This window comes from Mesocricetus auratus, unplaced genomic scaffold (genome assembly GCF_017639785.1).
Source record: "Mesocricetus auratus isolate SY011 unplaced genomic scaffold, BCM_Maur_2.0 Super-Scaffold_15014, whole genome shotgun sequence".
NCBI lineage: Eukaryota > Metazoa > Chordata > Mammalia > Rodentia > Cricetidae > Mesocricetus > Mesocricetus auratus.
Window position 1 is genome coordinate 58,557,494 of NW_024429186.1, and position 19,965 is coordinate 58,577,458.

Below are 19,965 nucleotides of genomic sequence, written 5' to 3' on the forward strand. Positions count from 1 at the left end.
CTGTAAGGCAAAGGACACAGTAAACAAGACAAAAAGGCAACCCACAGATTGGGAAAAGATATTCACTAACCCCACATCTGACAGAGGACTGATCTCCAAATTTTACAAAGAACTCAAGAAGAAGTCTCCAAAACACCAAAGGATCCAATTAAAAAGTGGGGGATTGATCTAAATAGAGAATTCTCGATTGAGGAGTATAAAATGGCTGAGAGACACTTGAGAAAGTGCTCAACATCACTAGCCATTAGGGAAATGCAAATCAAAACAACTCTGAGATATCATCTTACTCCTGGAAGAACGGCGAAAATCAAAAACACCAGTGACAGTTTGTGCTGGAGAGGATGTAGAGAAAGGGTAACACTCCTCCCCACTGCTGGTGGGAGTGCCAACTAGTACAGCCACTATGGAAATCAGTATGGAGATTCCTCAGGAAAATGGGTCTGAGTCTACCACAAGACCCAGCAATTCCACTCTTAGGCATATACCCAAAAGATGTCCATTCACACAAGAAGGATGTCTGTTCCACTATGTTCATAGCAGCATTATATGTAATAGCTAGATCCTGGAAGCAACCTACATGCTCCACAACTAAAGAGTGGATAGAGAAAATGTGGTACATTTACACAATGGAGTACTACTCAGCGGAGAAAAAAAAGGGAATCTTGAAATTTACAGGCAAATGGATGGCACTAGAGGAAACCATCCTGAGTGAGGTAAACCAGACACAAAAAGATGAACATGGTATGTACTCACTCATATATGGATTTTAGATATGGATCAGGGGAGTGTCAGTCGACAATCCCAGTGCCAGTGAATCTGGGAAACAAGGAGGTTCCCAAGAGAGATGCATGATACCCCAGAGAAAGTGGAATGAGGCAAGAGCAGATTGGGAACATCGGGGGAGCGGAGAGGGAGCCAAGAAAAATAGAGGGGGATAAGAGGAGGAGAGAAGAAGGCATGGGGGAGCAGGAAGGTTGAGTCGAGGTAAGAATAGAGGAGAGCAGGATGAGAGATACCATAATAGATCGAGTCATTATAGGCTTGAGGAGAGAGCTGACACTAGTGAGATCTCCAGAGATCTACAAGGATAACACCAACTGGCAAACTAAACAATAGTGAGAGACTATACTAATAGCCCCTCCTTGATGATAGGGTTGATGACTATCCTGTATGCCATCCTAGAACCTTCATCCAGGGACTGATGGAAGCAGAGACAGATACCCACAACTAAACTCCTAGAACCTAGTGACAGAGATGGAAGAGTGATGAGCAAAGGGGTCAAGACTATGATGATGAAACCCACAAAGACAGCTGACTGGATAAGGGGGAGCTCTTGAATCCCGGACTGATGGCTGAGAGGCCAACAGGGGACTGATCCAGACTCCATGAATGTAGTGCCAGGGAGGAGGCCACAGAAATCACTGGGGCCTTGGGTAGTAGATCAGTGTTTAGCATGGTTTATGAATGAGCTTTGGGAGCCCATTTCAAAGAGAGGGATGCTCTCTCAGCCTGGACACATGGGGAAGGGCCTAGGTCCTGCCTAGGATGAAATGACAGACTTTAGAGATCCCCCCCAAGGAGGGCCTCATCCTCCCTGAGGAATTATGTGGGGATTGGGTTGGGGGCTGGGAGGCTGGTGGAGGGACAAGGGAGGAGGGGTGGGAGAGGGAGCTGTGACTGACATGTGAAACATTCACATTTCTAATTTAAATAAAAACATATGCTGAGAAAAAAATTCACCAAGAAGATGTAATTCTCAACATTTATGCACTAAACATGAGGGCACCCAAGTTGCTAGACATTATTTAGCTAAAATCACATATTGTGATAGTGGGTGACTCTAATACCTCACTCTCAAAAACAGAGAAGTCATTCAAGTAGAAAAAATGTTGGAGTTAAATATTGTTATAAATCAGCCGGGCGGTGGTGGCGCATGCCTTTAATCCCAGCACTCGGGAGGCAGAGGCAGGCGGATCTCTGTGAGTTCGAGGCCAGGCTGGACCGACAGCCTCCAAAACAATACAGAGAAACCCTGTCTCGAAAAACCAAATATATATATATATATGCATATATATATATATATGCATATATATATATATTGTTATAAATCAAATGGAACCAGCCGACATCTACAGAACATTCCATACAAAAACTAAAGAACATATCTCTTTTCAGCAGCTAATGGAACTTTCTCCAAAACTGAAACTAGTACACAAAGTTTCAACAGATATAGAAAAATTGAAATGACACCCCATATCCTATGTGACCACCGTGGATTAAAGCTGGATATCAAGAACAGACACAACAGCAGATAAATAATCTCAAGGAAACCGAACAGCTCACTACCAAATGAAAAATGAGTCAACCACACCCAAACATTAGGCAGAGCTCATGGAACCTTGCAGAAGAGGGAGTTGGAAGGATTATCGGAGCCAGAGGGGTCCAAGACACCAGGATAACAGGACCCACAGAATCAACTAAGCAGGATTCATGGGGCTCAGAGACTGAAGCACCAATCACAGTGACTGCATGGGTCTGCACTAGGTCCTCTACATACCTGGTGTGGTGGTATAGTTATGTAGCTTGGGGGTTTTGTGGGACTCCTAACAGTGGGGGGTGTCTCTCCCTTTTTTGCCTGCTCTTGGGACCCTTATCTCGTCCTGTATTGCCTCGTCCAGCCTTGACATGAGGGTTTGTCTCTAGTTTTATTATATCTTGTTATGCCATGCTTGGTTGATATCACTGGGAGGCTCTCTTTTCTGAAGGGAAATGGAAGAAGAGTGGATGGGGGAAAGGAGATAAAGTTGGGGGTGTTGGTGAAGACAGGGGAGGCTGCAGTCCAGACATATTATATGAGAGAAGAATAAATAAAAAGAAAATTGGTCAAGACAGAAATCAAGAAGGAAATTAAAACATTTTAGAATTGAATGAAAGTGAAAATACAACATAACAAAACTTATGTGACACACAGAAGGCATTTCTAAGTGGCAAGTTCATAGCACTAAGTATCTACATTAAAAATCACACAAAAAAATGAAGAAATGTCATATCAGTAACTTAGCAAAATACCTGAAAATTTTAGAACAACAAGCAGAAATAATACTCAAAAAGAGCAGAAGGCAAGGAATTCTCAAACTCAGGGTTTAAATCAATGAAATAGAAACAAAAAAGAAAAAAAATTAAAAAGAATCAATGAAATGAAGAGTTGGTTCCCTGAAAAAAAATCAACAAGACTGACAAATGTTTAGCCAAAATAACTAAAAGATGGAGAGAGAAGTTCCAAATTAATAAAATTAGAGATGAAATGGGGATATCACAACAGATAGAGGAAACCCAGATAATCATGAGAACAAACTTTAAAAATCTGTGTGTCACCAATCTGAAAAACCTACAACAGATTATTTGCTTAATATATATAATCTATTAAAGTTAAATCAAGATCAAATAAGATATTTAAATAGACCCATAAACCCTAGTGAAACAGAAGCAGTATTTCCAGCCACAAGAAGCTCAGGGCCAGATGGATTCAGTGCAGAATTCCACCAGTCTTTCAAAGAATACCTACAGCTAGGCCTTCTTAAACTATTCTGAAGAAGAGAAGGAAGAGGAGCAAGAGGAGAAAGAATGAGGATGAAGAAGAAAAAGGATAAGAAGAAAGGGAGGAAAAGGAAGGAGGAGAAAGAAGGAAAAGAGGAGGAAAGAGACTCCTAAACTGCTTCTATAAAGCCAGTATCACTGTAATACCAAAACCAAATAAAGACACAACAAAAAAAAGCTACCCGATGAACATGAACTCAAAAATTACCCTAAAATACTTGCAAACAGAATACACATGTACACCAAAATAATTATACAGTATAACCAAGTTGACCTTATTTCTGAAATGTGGGGTGGTTCAATATAAATAAGTCAATAAATGTAATAAACCACATAAATGGATTTAAAGACAAAAATCCCATAATCATTTTAACAGATGCAGAAAAGGCCTTTGATAGAATCCAACATGCCTTCATGATAGAAGTCCTAAAGAATGAAGTGCTAGAGTGAATATATGCCAACATAATAAAAATAAACAAGAAACCCATAGCCAACATCATCCTAAATGGAGAAAAGCTTGAAGCAATCCAATGGAAGTCAGGAATGAGGCAAGAATTCCACTATCTCCACTCCTTTTCAATATTGTTATTGAAGTACTAGCTGGAGCAATAAGGCAAGAGACAGAAATTAAAGGGATACAAATGAGGACAGAATAACTCAAACTATCTCATTTTGCAAATAATACGATCCTATACACTAAAAACCCCAGAAAGTCTACCAGAGAACTTCTAGAAATGATAAATAAATTCAACCTTGTGGCAGGATAGGGAATCAACACACACAAATCCTTATCTTTTATATACCAACAGCAAAAGAAGGAAATCATGAACATACTCCCATCACAACAGCCTCATATAAAAAGCAAATGCCCAGAAATAAACCTAACCAAGGAAATGAAGGATCTGCACAATGAAAAATTTAAGCTTCTGAAGAGATAAAGACACAAGAAAATGTGAAGACACCCAAGTTCATTTGCTAAAGCTTACAGTTAAAATGGCCATTATATAAAAAAGCAATTTACAGATTCAGTGCAACCCCAATCAAAATCTCCATCTCATTCTTCACAGAAACAGAAAAAAAAACTATCCCAAAATCCATATAGAACCACAAACAACCCTGGATTGCAAAAACAAAAACAACCCTGAGCAAAAGAACAATGCTAGAGATCTTAGATATATTATGAAGCCATAGTAATAAAAAAAACAATGCGGACTTAGCTTAGCAACAGACATGTGGGCCAATGGAACAAAATTGTGGGCCTAAACATAAGCACTCATAGCTTTATATCTGACAAAGATACCAAAACATATGTTGGGGGAGCATCTTTAGCTAATCATACTGGTAAAACTGGATATCCACATGCAGAAGAAAGAAATTAGACCCATAGCTATTGTGGTCCAAAAAACTAACTCCAAGGTATCAAGGGCCTACACATAGAACACTGAAACTTCAGGAAGAAAATATAGGCAGTACCCTACCTGACAGGGGTCTAGGGAAGAACTTCCTGACTAGGAAGGACTTCATTCACGAAAGAATTAATGCTACAATTGACAGGTGGGACCTCATGAAACGGCTTCTGCAGAGCTAAAGAAACAATGTGTGGCAGTGAAGCCTGGGACTGGCATAGAATATTTACAGGATATACCTCTAATGGAGAATTAATATCCAAAATATGGTAAGCACTCCAAGAAGCAAAGAATTTTAAAAAATGACTCATTTGGAAAAAAAGTGATCCTGGAGCCTGAACAATGAATTTGTAAGAGAAGGGAAAATGCCCATTGTCCCTAGCAATTAGGGAAATACAAGTCAAAACAACTTTGAGGCTCTGTCTTACCCAGTCAGGATGGCAAAGATCAAAGGAACAACTGACAACAAATGCTGGAGAGATTTCAGGGAAAAGGAATCCCTGTTCACTGCTGGTAAGATTGCAAACTGGTGCGGTGACTGCAGAAATCAGTGCAGAAAATCAGTAAAATGCTAAAAATAAATCTACCATATGACCCAGCTAGAATAGTCTTCACCATATGCCCAAAGGATTTGGCATCACACTTCACAAATATTTGCTCAGCCATTGTGGTGGTCTGAATGAAAACAGTCACCACAGGCCAATAGGACATGTCACTATTAGGAGGCATGGTCTTGGTGGCAGCAGAACATCACTGGGGCTAGGACTGAGGTTTCAGAAGCTCAAGTAAGGCCCCATGGTTCACTGCTCTTCCTGCTGTCTGCCAATCCAGACACAGAACTCTCAGTCACCCCTCCAGCACCATGTTTGCCTTCATGCCATCATGTATCCTGCCATGACAGTAATAAACTAAACCTCTGAAACCGTAAGCCAACCCCCTCCAATTAAATATTTTTCTTTATAAGAGTTTCTACGGTTGTGTTGTCTCTCTTCATAGCAACAGAAGCCCTAAATAAGACAGTCAAGTTCTTTGTTGCTCCATTCACAATAGCTAGGAAATGCAAACAACCTAAATGTTCTACAGCAATAAAAGAAAAAGACATATGCACACTATGAAATATTATTCATCTTTGAAGAAAAATAAAATCATGAACTTTGCAGGTAAATGGACGGAACTAGAAACAATCATATTGAGTGAGGTAACCCAGACTCAGCATGCCTCTTATTGGAGGCTCCTAACTCCAAATCTTCAGATATATGCACATAATCTGAAACTAGGAAAGTAAAACAGGTCCAGTGCCAGTTGTCTTAATCACTCTTCTATTGCTGTAAAGAGACACCATGATCACAGAAATATCTGTTTAAAAAAAAAAGAAGTAGCTGGGAGTTCAACATCCAGATCCATAGGCAGCAGAAAAGAGAAAGCCCTTGTGATAGCTTGGGCTTAGGAAAGCTCAAAACTTACCTCCACAATAACACACTTCCTCCAACAAGGCCACACCTCCTAATCCTTCTCAAGTAATACCATTCCCTGATGACTAAGCATTCAAAACTATGATCCTTATGGGGGCTACTCTGATTCAAACCATCACACCAATATAGAGGACTTGGGAGCAGTAGAGAGGGGAAAATAGCAGGGTACAAGCAATCAGATCAGGGACATAGGAAAATAAGGGGCTCCTTAGGAAAGGTGAGGGAGGTAAATACAGAAAAAAACTGGGAGATGGGTAAAATAACAGTAATGATATCTGAAAAGGCCACAAGGAAGCATGCTATTAAGTATTTCCCTTAAAAACTATGATGCATGTAGTTCAGTGTATAAATATGCATATCTACTTTTAATGAACCTTTCTCATTTGACCTGATACTGCTCCCCTCCAAGAATGAAAGACTACCTAACAAAAACTTCATACCAGAAATGAGGAGCCCTCTTTTTTTGAGTTTATGGCCAGGGCTAAGAGATTCCCAAAACATACAACCTATTGCTGTTGCCCTTGGTTACCACAGGTGGAAGGTTAAGTCCTTATTTCTGAAGACGTCATGAATCACATTGAAGACCAGCATGGCTTGATAACTCTTGTTGCAACAGTGGCACACATACCTATGCAATAACCAACAGCTCTCCAATTGGACTTAAAATCTGCGAAGAAGAAGAAGAAGAAGAAGAAGAAGAAGAAGAAGAAGAAGAAGAAGAAGAAGAAGAAGAAGAAGAAGAAGAAGAAGAAGAAGAAGAAGAAGAAGAAGAAGAAGAAGAAGAAGAAGAAGAAGAAGAAGAAGAAGAAGAAGAAGAAGAAGAAGAAGAAGAAGAAGAAGAAGAAGGACACCATGATGTCTGGTACTGGAAACCTAGCTAGTGAAATCAAGGTCATTGGAGGAGAACCAACAACACTAGTCATGGTTATTGGAGGAGAACCTACAACACTAATTTGCTAAACCAACATAGTCCTTATACCCACAGATAAGGGTAGTCTTCACCATTCAAAGAAACTTCTCTTTGTAACAGAAACCAAAACCAATCAAAATGCTGAGACGTGGACTTCAGCCCCAAAGCATACGTTTTCAAAACACTCCAGTATCTAAGGTTCACAAAACATTGTAGAAGAGGGAAAGAAAGCACTGTAAGGGCTAGAAGTTCAGGGAAATTTCTGTGAGATCGTGTCTCCTAGTAATATCAGACACTGTACTCACAATGTCTCAACAACAGGACTGCCCAAAGTTGAGGAATGAACATTCCAAACTGCATGGGAGAAGCCTGTGAGGACTCAACTCTGCACAGAGAACTCTAGGCCACTGAGTAAAGCTGAGAGCAGAAGAGGTGGTCCTCAGCAGGGAAGAGCACACCAATCAGTTGTCCAGTGCCAAAAGGTCAGCCCTGGAAACATACATACAATTATCATTATATGGACTCAACAGAGTATATTTAAGAATATGTTTATGTACAAATACATATGCATGTGTACAATAACAATTAGTAAAAAAAGAGGACATGAATTTGAAGTATATGTGGGGAGAGGGCTGGAGGGAGGAAAGGCAGACATTTTTAATTAAATTATCATCTCAAAATAAAACAAAATATAAAAGTACTTTGAGATTTCAACTTACACCAAGATCAGTAAAACAAATGACAGCTCATGCTGGCAGATGTGGGAAAAGGAAAGCACTTGTTCATTGCTGGTGGGAGTGCAAAAACTAGTACAGCCACTATGGAAATCAGTGTGACAATTCTTCATGAAGCTGGGAATAGATTTACCTCAAGATCCAGTTACCACTCATATATATATATATATATATATATATATATATATATATATATCCAAAGGATTCTAGATCCTACTACAGGAACCCTTGCTCACCCATGTTCATTGCTGCTCTATTCATAATAGCCAGAAATTGGAAACAACCTATAAGTTCATCAACTGATAAATGGGTAATGAAAATTGTGGTATAGTCACACAGTGGAATATTATTCAGCTGTTAAAAAGATGAAACTAGCCCATAAGCAGATGAAGCTAGAAAAGAATCACCCTGAGTGAGGTAATCCAGCCAGGATAAAACAAATCCCGTTTTCTCTTATATACAGATGTTGGCTTTTAAGCTTTCAATATGCATGCTACCATCTGAATAAGCACAGAGGTTGGGTACATAGAAAGGAACTGTGGGTGGAATAGAATATAGTATTGTGGAGAGACAAGAGAAAATTAAAACGGGAAGATTATACAGTGAGGGGGATGGTAGAGAAGGGTAAAGGAAGGAAGGAACAACCACACTAATGGCCATTTGAAAAAGCCATATGGAAACCTACTACTGTAGAAGCTTCCTACAATATATAAATCTATGAAAGGAATCTAAATGGGGTCACCAAGCAACTGGGGGAGAGACAATATCCCAACTAGACACCTTATGCCACCATGTAAAACGGCCAGTGCCCGGAATGTATACACGTGTGCTTGACATGTATGTATAACCTAGGAGCATGTATAACCTAGGAGTATGTATAACCCAGAAGCACTAGTCTAGTTCACCTACTTCCATAGAGAGGTCGTAGTTCTGGCCCAGGATGCTCTGGATGAGCTCCTTGATGGTCTGGTCTGAGGCCAGTTGGGCCTCAGACTGCAGAGAGGCGATGATCTCCTCTATGCTGGTGGGGATGAAGCGTGTCACCGGCAGGGGCCAGGTGGCCTGGCCCGTAGAGCCCCCTTCACGGCTGCCTCTGGACCCGGGCCTGAGCCACCGAGATGCGCCCATGCTCTCGCGCAGGAAGTGGGTGTGGATCCTCAGCCTTTGCAGCCGTCCGCTTTCGTCGGCCTCGCTGCCCAGGCTGGACAAGGAGCTGGCCAGTCGGTACCGCGGGCGGACCACCTCGAGCCCCCGGGCTTCCTGCGCGGGGCTCACGACGAACACGCGCCGGGACACCGGCTCCCCCCGGATCTTGACGTGCGGCTTCGGGAGGCGCGAGCGTGGCTGCAGCAGGACCACGGGCCGGGCGGTGCCCGCCTGCGGGCCGATGGCCGGTGGCTCTGCGCAGAGACTGTAGCGCAGGAACGCCGAGCTCCGCAGGTAGAAGTCCCGCGGGCAGAAGGGCCGGGGCTTCACCGGGCCGCGCCGCGTGCTCGGCGGCGCCCCCTGCAGGTCGGCCGCGGCGGGGCGCCCTGGACTCTGCGCCCTAGAGGATGAAGGCTTCCTCTGGGCGCTGGGCTGGGGAGACTCCTCGTCCTGGTCTTCGAAGTCTTCGAGGTCATCCTCAGAGTTTGCACCCAAAGCCGACCTGGCAGCCGACTTCTGCTTGAATTCGGGACTTTCCTTTTTGAACTGGTGGCGAATCTTCTCAAGCTCTTTAAACATGTACAATTCTTCTCGGGCTGTCAGTCCGAAGTGCTTCGGGACGGAGGACATCTTGACGAACTTGGTCTGTAAAACATGTCCCCACCCCAATATATATACATAAATACATATTCAACAAAACTTAGGTTAATAAAATCCCAGTTGAGGAAAATGTCTCAGAATAGGACGTACTGTGTTCAAGTAATTTTATGTCTATCTCTATGGCCTTTCACAGGAACCATGAAACCCCTCGAAACCCTTCGAGGACAGAAGGTCCTTTCATGCAGGTAACCTATGACCATTAGAAAGCACAAATATTTACATTACACGGTTCATAACAATAGCAATTACAATTATGGAGTAGCAACGAAAATGGTTTTATGGGGGCAGAGGGGGAGTCTCCACGACATGTGGAACTGTATGAAAAGGCCGAAGCATTAGGAAGGTCGAGAACCACTGTTCTAAACTAGCAATTTTTTTTCAGTGATAATTCCCATGTCCTTTAGGACTTATTTTAACATTTGTTGTGTGTGTGTTTGTTTGTTTTCTAGACAGGGTTTCTCTGTGTTACAGCTCTGGCTGTCCCGGGATTCCCATCGCAGACCAGGCTGGCCTCAAACTCACCAACACCCACCTGCCTCTGCCTCTCTCCCTAGTGCTGGGATCAAAGGTTTGTGCCACCACCGCCCAGCTTAACATTTCTTTAGACTGTAATGTTGTGCCTCACTTCCAACCAAGCAAGACTCCCATATGTGTAGGCACAGAAAACCTAAGGTAACAGGAATAATAGAGAATAGAGGTCTCCAACTGTACTCCCCTCCCCATGGCTTGGACTGGTCAGCAAACATGTTTTTCAATTATCTGGAAGTTTCTCAAAATTGTAAAATTACATTGGGCAAGTTTAAATTGGGACATTTTCACAAAAAAAAAATTCTCAGGAGAAAATTTGAGGGCTCTGGTAACAGAAAGGCCAAATTTCTGCTCTGGGCTTCATAGATGTTGCCTCTTCCTTCTCCAGATGGTAACAGGTGTCTCCCTTGTCCATCCAACTCTGCTTGGTGTGTCACTTCTGCTGTGGCACAGTGAAGGAAGAGAGAGAGGACCTGGTCAGCCACAAGGCAGAGGCTCAGGTAACTCACAAAGCCTTCAACACTAGATGTTTGTATTGAGCTGTGAGCTACTGGGAACCACTTGAGCTTTTGAACAGAAAAGCGGCTTGATAAAATTAGTACTTGGGGATGGTGGTATTATAAAGAGGGAAAGGGGGACCAAGAAGCTTGGTGACTTTCGCCTGAGGCCTGGAACTGGTAAGTGAGCAGAAAGAAACAGACACAACCGGGTAAAGATGATAGCACCCAGTCAATGCTCAAGAAAAAAATGGGGCCTGGGTGTGGTGGTGCAAAGCCAAAACCACCCAGCACTCTGGAGGTAGAAGCAGAGACCAAGACTGACCTATGGATTGAGTTTGGGGCCAGTCAAGGCTACACAGCAATATCCTGCCTAGAAAAAAAATATATGCATATATATTATACATATTAATTTTAAATATCCAAAATAAATGGGAGCAACTAAAAGTACATCCAAAAAAAAAAAAAAGATGCTTTGGTAGTTGAGGGAGGTAACTCAATGGGAAGTTACTTGCCAAACATTAAAAAGACCCTGGGTTTCATTCTACCTGAAAAAAAATAAATCGTATCACTTCTCTGAAGTCTAGGCCATAACCAAATGCATAATAAAATTTGCTTTTCACCCAACTGTATGTTTTGAGATGGTTAAAAAGGGAAATTTCATGTCGATTATTTACTATAATTTTTAAATGCCGATTTCCAGTCTTCAGCGGGACCTTGCAGTATACCTGTGGTTCCCAAGTGAATTTTGAGATCTTGAATGTGCTGAGATCATTATTGAAAGCCAGGAGAAGCAGCAGAAAAGGCCCCATGAGAGATTCTGAAGGGCGCTTATTGTGAATGGTGAAAGGCAAAAGAACAAAGGAACCAAGAAAATGAAGTGAATGGGGCGCCCCGGAATCCAAGAAGAGTGACTCGAGGAACAGAACTAAAATGATGAAAATAAAACATAAAATCATTAGTCAGAGGAGCGAGGCAAGCCAATCCCAGCACTCACCAATCCCAGCACTCAAGAGGCAGAGGCAGGGCAATGAGGAGATGGAATGCTCCTGGACCAATATAGAGACCTCGTCTACAAACAAACCAACTAAAAAACAAAAAAAGACTCCAGCCATTTCCAAAAGAAATCCAAAGCCAAGGTTCTTTGAAGAGCAATTAAATAATGAAGCAGAAACAATTTCAAAATGTCATTGGTTTTTGTAGGTCTGGTTATTCAATTAGAGATTGTAGACACTAGAGAACTATTTAAGATATGAATGTTGCTGGGCGTTGGTGGTGCACGCCTTTAATCCCAGCACTTGGGAGGCAGAGGCAGGGGGATCTCTGTGAGTTCAAGGCCAGCTGGTCTTCAGAGAAAGTTCCAGGGCAGCCTCCAAAACAATGCAGAGAAACCTTGTCTCAAAAAACCAAAAAAAAAAAAAAGATATAAATGTTTCCCAAGGGACTTGAATCTAAAATCACATAGATAATATGGAAACCAATGGCATCCTTTATACCAAATGCTCTAATTTAAAATGCAATGGCAAGTCTTCATAATTGCCAAAAGAGTAAGTATCTATATAAATGCATAATTAAAATGTTCTAACATTACATGGATAAATTTTAACTTAATTGAAAGTCATAAAAGATTGAATAGACAACTAATGTTCATTGGTGATAAGCCAAATACCTTAATTATAGCAGATAGTCGTGTTACACAAAAATCCAACACTGATATTTAAAATCTTTTGAAATTATTTGAAATAATAAATGGGATTACCAAACACTATGAAAAGAGAAATAGAGGGTGTACACATATGCCCCTCTGTGAGGGAGTGCCCCAATAATGAAGACTTGCAAGATAAAGCCTAAAACTAAAACACTGCTGTTAGGGCCGTAAGGATACAGAAAGAATTCTGAGATACATGAAGTACATTATAAAGGCAGATTCTGATTGGTGATAGAAGGAAAAATTGTCTAATAAATCATGCTGGAGCCATTGGTTGTGTACTTAGAAAAGAACTAGGCCTTGATTTGTGTCAAAAATAGTCAAGATCTATGTAAAATATGCAAAATTAAATATTTAAAGATTTATTTGTTAACCACTTATCCATATTCCTAGTTGTCTTCCTAGTAGAAGTCATTTACTTCTGGGGTAATAGGAAAAAAATGCTCCATTTATCCATTTCTGAAACATGCCATGCTGACCCTAAACTGAAGGCCTTTGCAACATGACAGAACTGTCCTCTGGGGACTAATGAGCTTTCTTTCCGTACCCAGTTCCACCAATGGTGAGTTCTGGGATGACTAGTCCTGGAACAACTCAGTTCTATATATACCAGAGGCTTGTACTACAAAGCAAAAACTAAAAGGCGTGGTAACACACACCTTTAATCCCAGTCCCTAGGAGGCAGAGGCAGGTGGATTTCTGCTAAATTGTAGACCAGCCTGCTCTACATAATGAGACCCTGTCTCAAAAACAAAACAAAACAAAACGGGGGAGATAGGCAAGGAATAAAAACTACTGTCTGTTGTCCAACCCATAAAATATGAACATTAGAAATGAGTTCTAAACTTTGAGGAAGTTTCCTCATTTAAAAACTCCTCACAGCACTTCTGTCCTTGTTGTTTGCACAAGTGATGTCATGTTCACAGGGTGACCATCTGCAAGTAACTGAAAAGTCGTAAGTGGAACAAGGCACAGACAAGAAGCACTGTAATACCTGATGGGAGCCTGGCTTTGTCCTACTTGAACTTCCCTCTTCTTCGTTCCCGTTCTGAGTGCCCTGCCCAACTTCTGGGCACTTAGTTTGTTCCTGACGTTTAAACAAATGCCCACTGTTCAACACTTCTACGTACATTCCCCTTGAAATCTGAAGAGAAAAGTTGTTTACTGGGCCCAAAAAATAAACTAACAGGAAATAGAGCTTAAAATTAGATAGACAAGAGCTTCCATCTGGCACTCAAGCTGAGTGGTATCTGAAGGCTTATGGGGCTGCTTAAGGAGTTGGCTGCCTGTGTCTCCCCACCTGGCCACACCTCAACACCACTGAATAAGAAAAATATTTTTAAAACGTCTTTCTCTTTATTGGGGGCAGACTGCGAAGAAAGGCTGCTTCTAGTTTGGAGACACCCAAAGAAAAATAATACAGTTGCCCCCAAATAAGAAATGCAAGCAGGGCTCAGTTTTTCTGTTCATAACCCAAGCTAGCTAAGTCTGCTCCATACTCTGAGACGTGACAGAGTATACTTAAAAATCCTTGGAAGCAAAGCAAGAATTTCACTCTCCTTTCCAAATTCGGAAGTGCATCCCTTGCCTACCTCTTGTACCGGAAGTTGCAGGCAGTAGGCAGCAAAAGGGACAAGACCCAACTTTTGCTCCTTTGCCACCAGGCCATCAGGAAGAAGCTCTGGACAGAACCAGCTAGACACCAGCTGCTAGAGGCTCCCAAAGTGTGTCCTACAGGAACTGCACACTTATATGCAAGCAAGCTCTTCTCTGGTTCTTAGGGCTGTAGTCACTTCTATTGGAACACAGAAGCCAAAATACTGCTCCAGATCCATTTTTCCCCTTTGAGCAAAGCTCTTACAATATTGCCCTGAGTAGCCTGAAATTTGCTGTGTATACAGGCTGGTACTGAACTTCTCCTGATCCTCCTCCCTCTGCCTCCCCAGCATGGAATTTCAGGTGTGTGACAGCACTCTGAGAATCTGCTCCAGATTCTATGTGAAATAAACTATACTGAACACTCTTCAGGTGAATTGGACCCAAGCTTCAGGAAGCCCTGAAACCCAAGGAAAGGAGCCCTGCATGTTGGACCTCACTCTTCCCAGTGCTACGCTGGCAGTGGGGCCAAAGGCCAGGCCTGTAGCAGATTGGTTTACCTGGCTTGTCCTCTCTAATACACAATTAAGGTGCCTCAGTGGAGAAGAGATTCACTGAGAACAGGACTCGCTCTCTGTTAGGTCCATAAGTAAAATTTATCTCTAGTTGTAAATGCATGTCGATATCAATTTTGCTAAACTCCTAAGCCCAGAGACAGGATGGCTTATCTCGGCTGGCAAAAGCTCCATCCCTGGCAAGTAAAATAAAAATACTATGAAAATGATGTTTGCTTTTGAAAAATCAGTGGTTAAAACAAAAGATCTATTTGTGCTTTGATCAGAATTTCCTTGAAGTGCAAAAGAAAACATTCTATCATATGAATAATTCTACTGAGAATAGAATAACGGCTTTTCCATCTTTCCACATTTTCCATAATACTTGGCTCCTTGATAAATAGAGAACCAACTCTTAACATTGACCTGGAACATATGTTTGCACTCATGCAACACACATATACCATACATAAAGGCCAGTGAGATGGTTCAGGAGCCACCAAGACTTGAAGACCTGGATTCAGTCCCCAGAGCCCACACGTGCTTTGGAATATTAATTGAAGATGTGTTATGTTTGTTTATGCTGTGGAATATTTGTTTAATGATGCAAAGATATGTTACATTCTTTTGTGTTGCATTTGTTTAACCAGTGAAGCTGTGTTACTTTGCCTGCCTAAGGCACCTGATTGGTCTAATAAAGAGCTGAATGGCCAATAGCAAGGCAGGAGAGAGAAACAGGTGAGGCTAGCAGTCAGAGAGAATAAATATGAGAAGAGAGACCAGGAAAGGAGGAGAGCAGGAGAGGAGGATGTCAGGAGCCATTCACCCAGCTATACAGCAAACCACAGAGTAAGAAGTAAATAAAGGTTCATAGAATAGAGAAAGATAAAAGCTCAGAGGAAAAGGTAGATGGGATAATTTACATTAAGAAAAGCTGGCCAGAAACAAGCCAGGCTAAGGCTGGGCATTCATAAGTAAGAATAACCCTCCATGTGACTACTTGGGACTGAGGAGCAGCCCCCTGCGAAAAGAGTAAAGAGCAAAGAGTAAAAACAGCCAACTACACACATGGTGGAAGGAGAGAACAGACCCAAGCAAGCTGTTCTCTTACCTCCACATGCGCACTGTGCTTCCTATATGACCCTCCCCAATAAATAAACAAATGTAACCTTAGAAAGATGCCATGATGAAACACAATACTTTGTACGCTAATCTAAAAATGAAGGGATAATTCCTTTGGGGGCCAAAAAAAACACCTTGCACAGTAAAAAATTTTATGTATTGTTCCATCTCCAAATATTTGTGTATTTTTTAGGCTAGTCTTGCCAGTTATTATTTTATACTTCTATTCCACTGTTTGACGAGATGAGGAAATTAACACAATTTTTGTATTTGTTAAGACTATTTGTTAGCCTATAATGTGGCCGATTTTAGGGAAGATTCTGAGCACTGCTGAGAAAAATGTGATTTCCCTATGACAAATGAAATGTTTTGTATATGTTAAATCCAGTTGATTGTTGCTACAATTTGATGTTTCTTTACTGATTTTTAGTTTGGAAGTTCCATCTAGATGTGAGAGTGGGTTGTTGAGGTCTACGGGTATTATTGCATCAGAACTAGGTCTTTTATATCTTTTAGTGTGTGCTTTATGAAGTTGGGGTACTGAAGATTCGGTGCTTATATATTTATGGTAGTTATATTTTCTTGGTGAATCATCCCTTTAATACTATGTAGTAACCCTCCATTGTTGTGGGATAATATTGGAAGGTGTGTTACATTTGTTTATGCTGTGGAACATTTGTTTTAATGATACAAAGATGTGTTGCATTCTTTTAACTCTGTGAAGCTGTGATTCTTTGCCTGTCTAAAACACTTGATGGTCTAATAAAGAGCTGAATGACCAATAGTGAGACAGGAGAAAGGATAGGCGGGGCTGGCAGGCAGAGAGAATAAGTAGAAGGAGAAATCTGGGAGGAGGGAAGGAGGAGGAGCAAGATAGAACAAGGAGAGGAGGATGCCAGGGGCCAGCCACCCAGCGACCCAGCCAGCCACAGAGTAAGTGAAAGTAAGACATGCAGAAGTAAGAAAAGGAAAAGGCCCAGAAGCGAAAGATAGCAGGGATAACTTAAGAAAAGCTGGCAAAAAACAAGTCGAGCTAAGGCCGGGCATTTATAAGTATGAATAAGTCTCTGTGTCATGACTTGGGAGCTGGGTGGTGGGCCCCCAAAAGAGCAAAGAGTAAGGAGTAAAAAAAGAACTAACAATGCTCCGTGTCTCTTTTGATTGGCATTGGTTTGAAATCTACTTTATTCGATGTGAGAATCGCTATGCCAGATCCTTTGCAGCTTCCAATTTGCGCTACGTTTGTTCCCAACTTTGACTGTCATATTCTGGATGTCTTTTCTAGTTTTGTGAGTTTCTTGCTGACAACAGATAGTTGGATCTTGCTTATCAATTCAGTCAGCTACCCTGTGTCTTTAGTTGGTGAGTTAGGGCCATTTATGTGTAATGTTATTACTGCTAAGGGTTTGATCTTTCTGGTGATAGTGTTGGTCATTTCTCTGGTCCTTTTGTTTATTGGTAGATCTTTTCTCCCTCCCCTGATGCTATAGGAATTTTGAATATTTGTGGTATTGAACATGACCGATTCTTTCCTAGTTCTCTGTTGATCTCTTTCTTTCAAGAAATGCATTCTTCCTGTTGCACTAGCTAGTTTTATGTTAACTTGGTACAAGCCATTGCCATCTGAAAGGAGGGACCCTCAATTGAGAAAATGCCTCCACAAGATCAGGCTGTAGACAAGCCTGTAGAACATTTTCTTAATTTTCTTAATGGGTCAGCCCATTGTGGATGGTGCCATCCGTGGGTGGTGGTCCTGGGTTCTTTAAGAAAGCAGACTAAGCCGGGTGGTGGTGGCGCACGCCTTTAATCCCAGCACTCAGGAGGCAGAGGCAGGAGGATCTCTGTGAGTTCGAGGCCAGGCTGGACCGACAACCTCCAAAACAATAAAGAGAAACCCTGTCTCGTAAAACCAAAAAAAAAAAAAAAAAAAAAAAAAAAGAAAGCAGACTAAGCAAATCATGGTGAGCAAGCCAGTAAACAGCATTCCTCCAAGACCTCTGCATCAGCTCCTACCTCCAGTTCCTGCCCTGTTTAGTTCTTCTCCTGACATCTTTAGGTGATAGAATGAGATGTGAATGTGTATTCCAAGGAAACCCTTTCCTCCCCAACTTGCTTTTGTTCACAGTGTGTCATCACAACAGTAGTAACCCTAACTACTGTAACCGCCATAGGGATAAGAAGCCCAGAAACTTCTCCAGTAAGAGAAATACTTAGATTAACAATTATGGGATAAATACTTAAGTCAGAGCTAGCCAGTAAGAAACAAGCAAGGCCAACAGCTTCATAATTTAAAAAAAGACACCTGTATTCTTGTGTATAAAACTTTTTTCTTGTCTGTGTGGTATCCTTTAAGAATTTTCTGCACTAAGTTATTATTGCATTAATTTGTTTGTCTTTGAATACTCTTATTTACCCATAAATTTCTCCATTACAATAACTTTGCTAGGTATCTTGGTTGACAGTTATTAACCTTCAGGACTTGAAATAGAGACCATTTCATTCAAAGTCTATGTTGTTAGATATTAGAACAGTCATACTTGCTTTTTTTCCTCATTCCATTTGCTTGAAACATATTTCCCATCTTTTGACCTAAGGTTGCATCTGCCTTTGGAGGTGAGGTACATTTCCTGGAGGCAAAAATAGATGGATCCTCGCTTTTAATCTGCTACTCTGTGTCGTTTGAATGGAGAACTGACATCAGTAGTACTTGAGTTGCCACTGAAAGATGTATATTATGTTTCTCATCATTTTGTTGATTTGCAGTACTTGGTGTCTTTATTTTCCTCATTTGCTCACCTACTGCTGGAGCATAGATGTGTTCACTTTTCTTTTAGCCCAAAAGATTCCTTCACATATCTTCTGTAGAGCTAGCGTAAGGGTCATCAATTCCCTTTGCTGTCTTTTTTTATTGCTCCTTCAATTATGACAGTTTTTGTTCAGTATAGTAAGCTGGGTTGGCTGCTGTTTTCTTTCAGAGCTTGAAAAACAAAGCTTCTGTGAAGAAATTGTCTCTTGTTCTGATGAGCCCACCCCACCCCATGCATTATATATGGCTTGGTGTTTCTCGCTTGCAAATTTGACTGTATTTTCTTTGTTATGTGTATTTATTATTTTAATTTTAACATGATGTGGAAAGGCTCCTTGCTGGTCTTGTCTATTAAGTATTCTAAATGTTGCCTGGATATACATCTTTTCACCTAAATTTGGGAAATGTTCTGCTATGATTTTTTTAATTGAAAATGTTTTCTAAGTCTTTAGAATGAAATTGTTCTTCTCTATATCTCTGTGTTGTATAGCAATTTCTTCCTAATTGCAACACTCCCTCTTTGAGGGAAGGTAGGAAGCTTGTAAGATTTGAGAAGGAAGAAGAAGCTTGCAAGACTCAGAATTGATGAAGCTTACAAGATCCCAAGTCCCCTCCCCTCTCATACAAGCAGTAACACCTGCTGGAGAAAGACTCTTCCACTCCTGTGGGTTATTAGGGAGCTCCAGGGATGCAACTTTCATGAGTCATTGCCCATGCCAAATGGGCTTTTCAGTGATTCAGCTGCCTTTGAGTCATTCATTTTCCTGTAACCCTAGTAAAATCAATGGTTCACTAAGCTAGACTTGGGTGAAATCATTTCTTTGGTCTGTAGTGCACTATCTGGAGTGGATAAGTGTGAATTCAGGTATCCCTTGGTAAGATGACATAGCGTGAATCACAGATTCAGTTTTTCCATAGTGCACTACAGATCTCAAAGGTTTCATTCATATATTTTTATTAATTTTCTTTGTAGTTAACTGAATATTCCAACTCTTGTAGGTTGTCTTCAAGCCCTGACAGTGTGTCTTCCCATAGATCCATCCTATTGGTGAATCTTTCCACAGTGCTTCCTATTTAACTTCTTGAATTTTTCATTTCCAGTTTGTTTTACTATTTCTGTATCTTTATTGAATTCTTTCCTATCCTATATTGACTTCCTATTTCATTCAGCTTTATCTGCTATCTTGGGATTTATCCAGGGGTTTGTGTCCTTTTTCAGTTCTTTGAAC

The 19,965-nt window shown here is 41.2% G+C and overlaps 1 protein-coding gene across 1 annotated transcript in view; it reads right to left on the bottom strand.

Moving 5' to 3' along the window:
• Ttc6 (tetratricopeptide repeat domain 6) overlaps positions 1-19,965 on the bottom strand; it is a 212,407-nt gene that overhangs the window by 189,024 nt on the left and 3,418 nt on the right. Inside the window, exon 2 of the mRNA XM_040743045.1 lies at positions 9,029-9,910. Within this exon, the coding sequence (XP_040598979.1) occupies positions 9,029-9,895 (867 nt within the window). The 5' untranslated portion in view covers positions 9,896-9,910. The remainder of the gene's footprint in view (positions 1-9,028; positions 9,911-19,965) is intronic.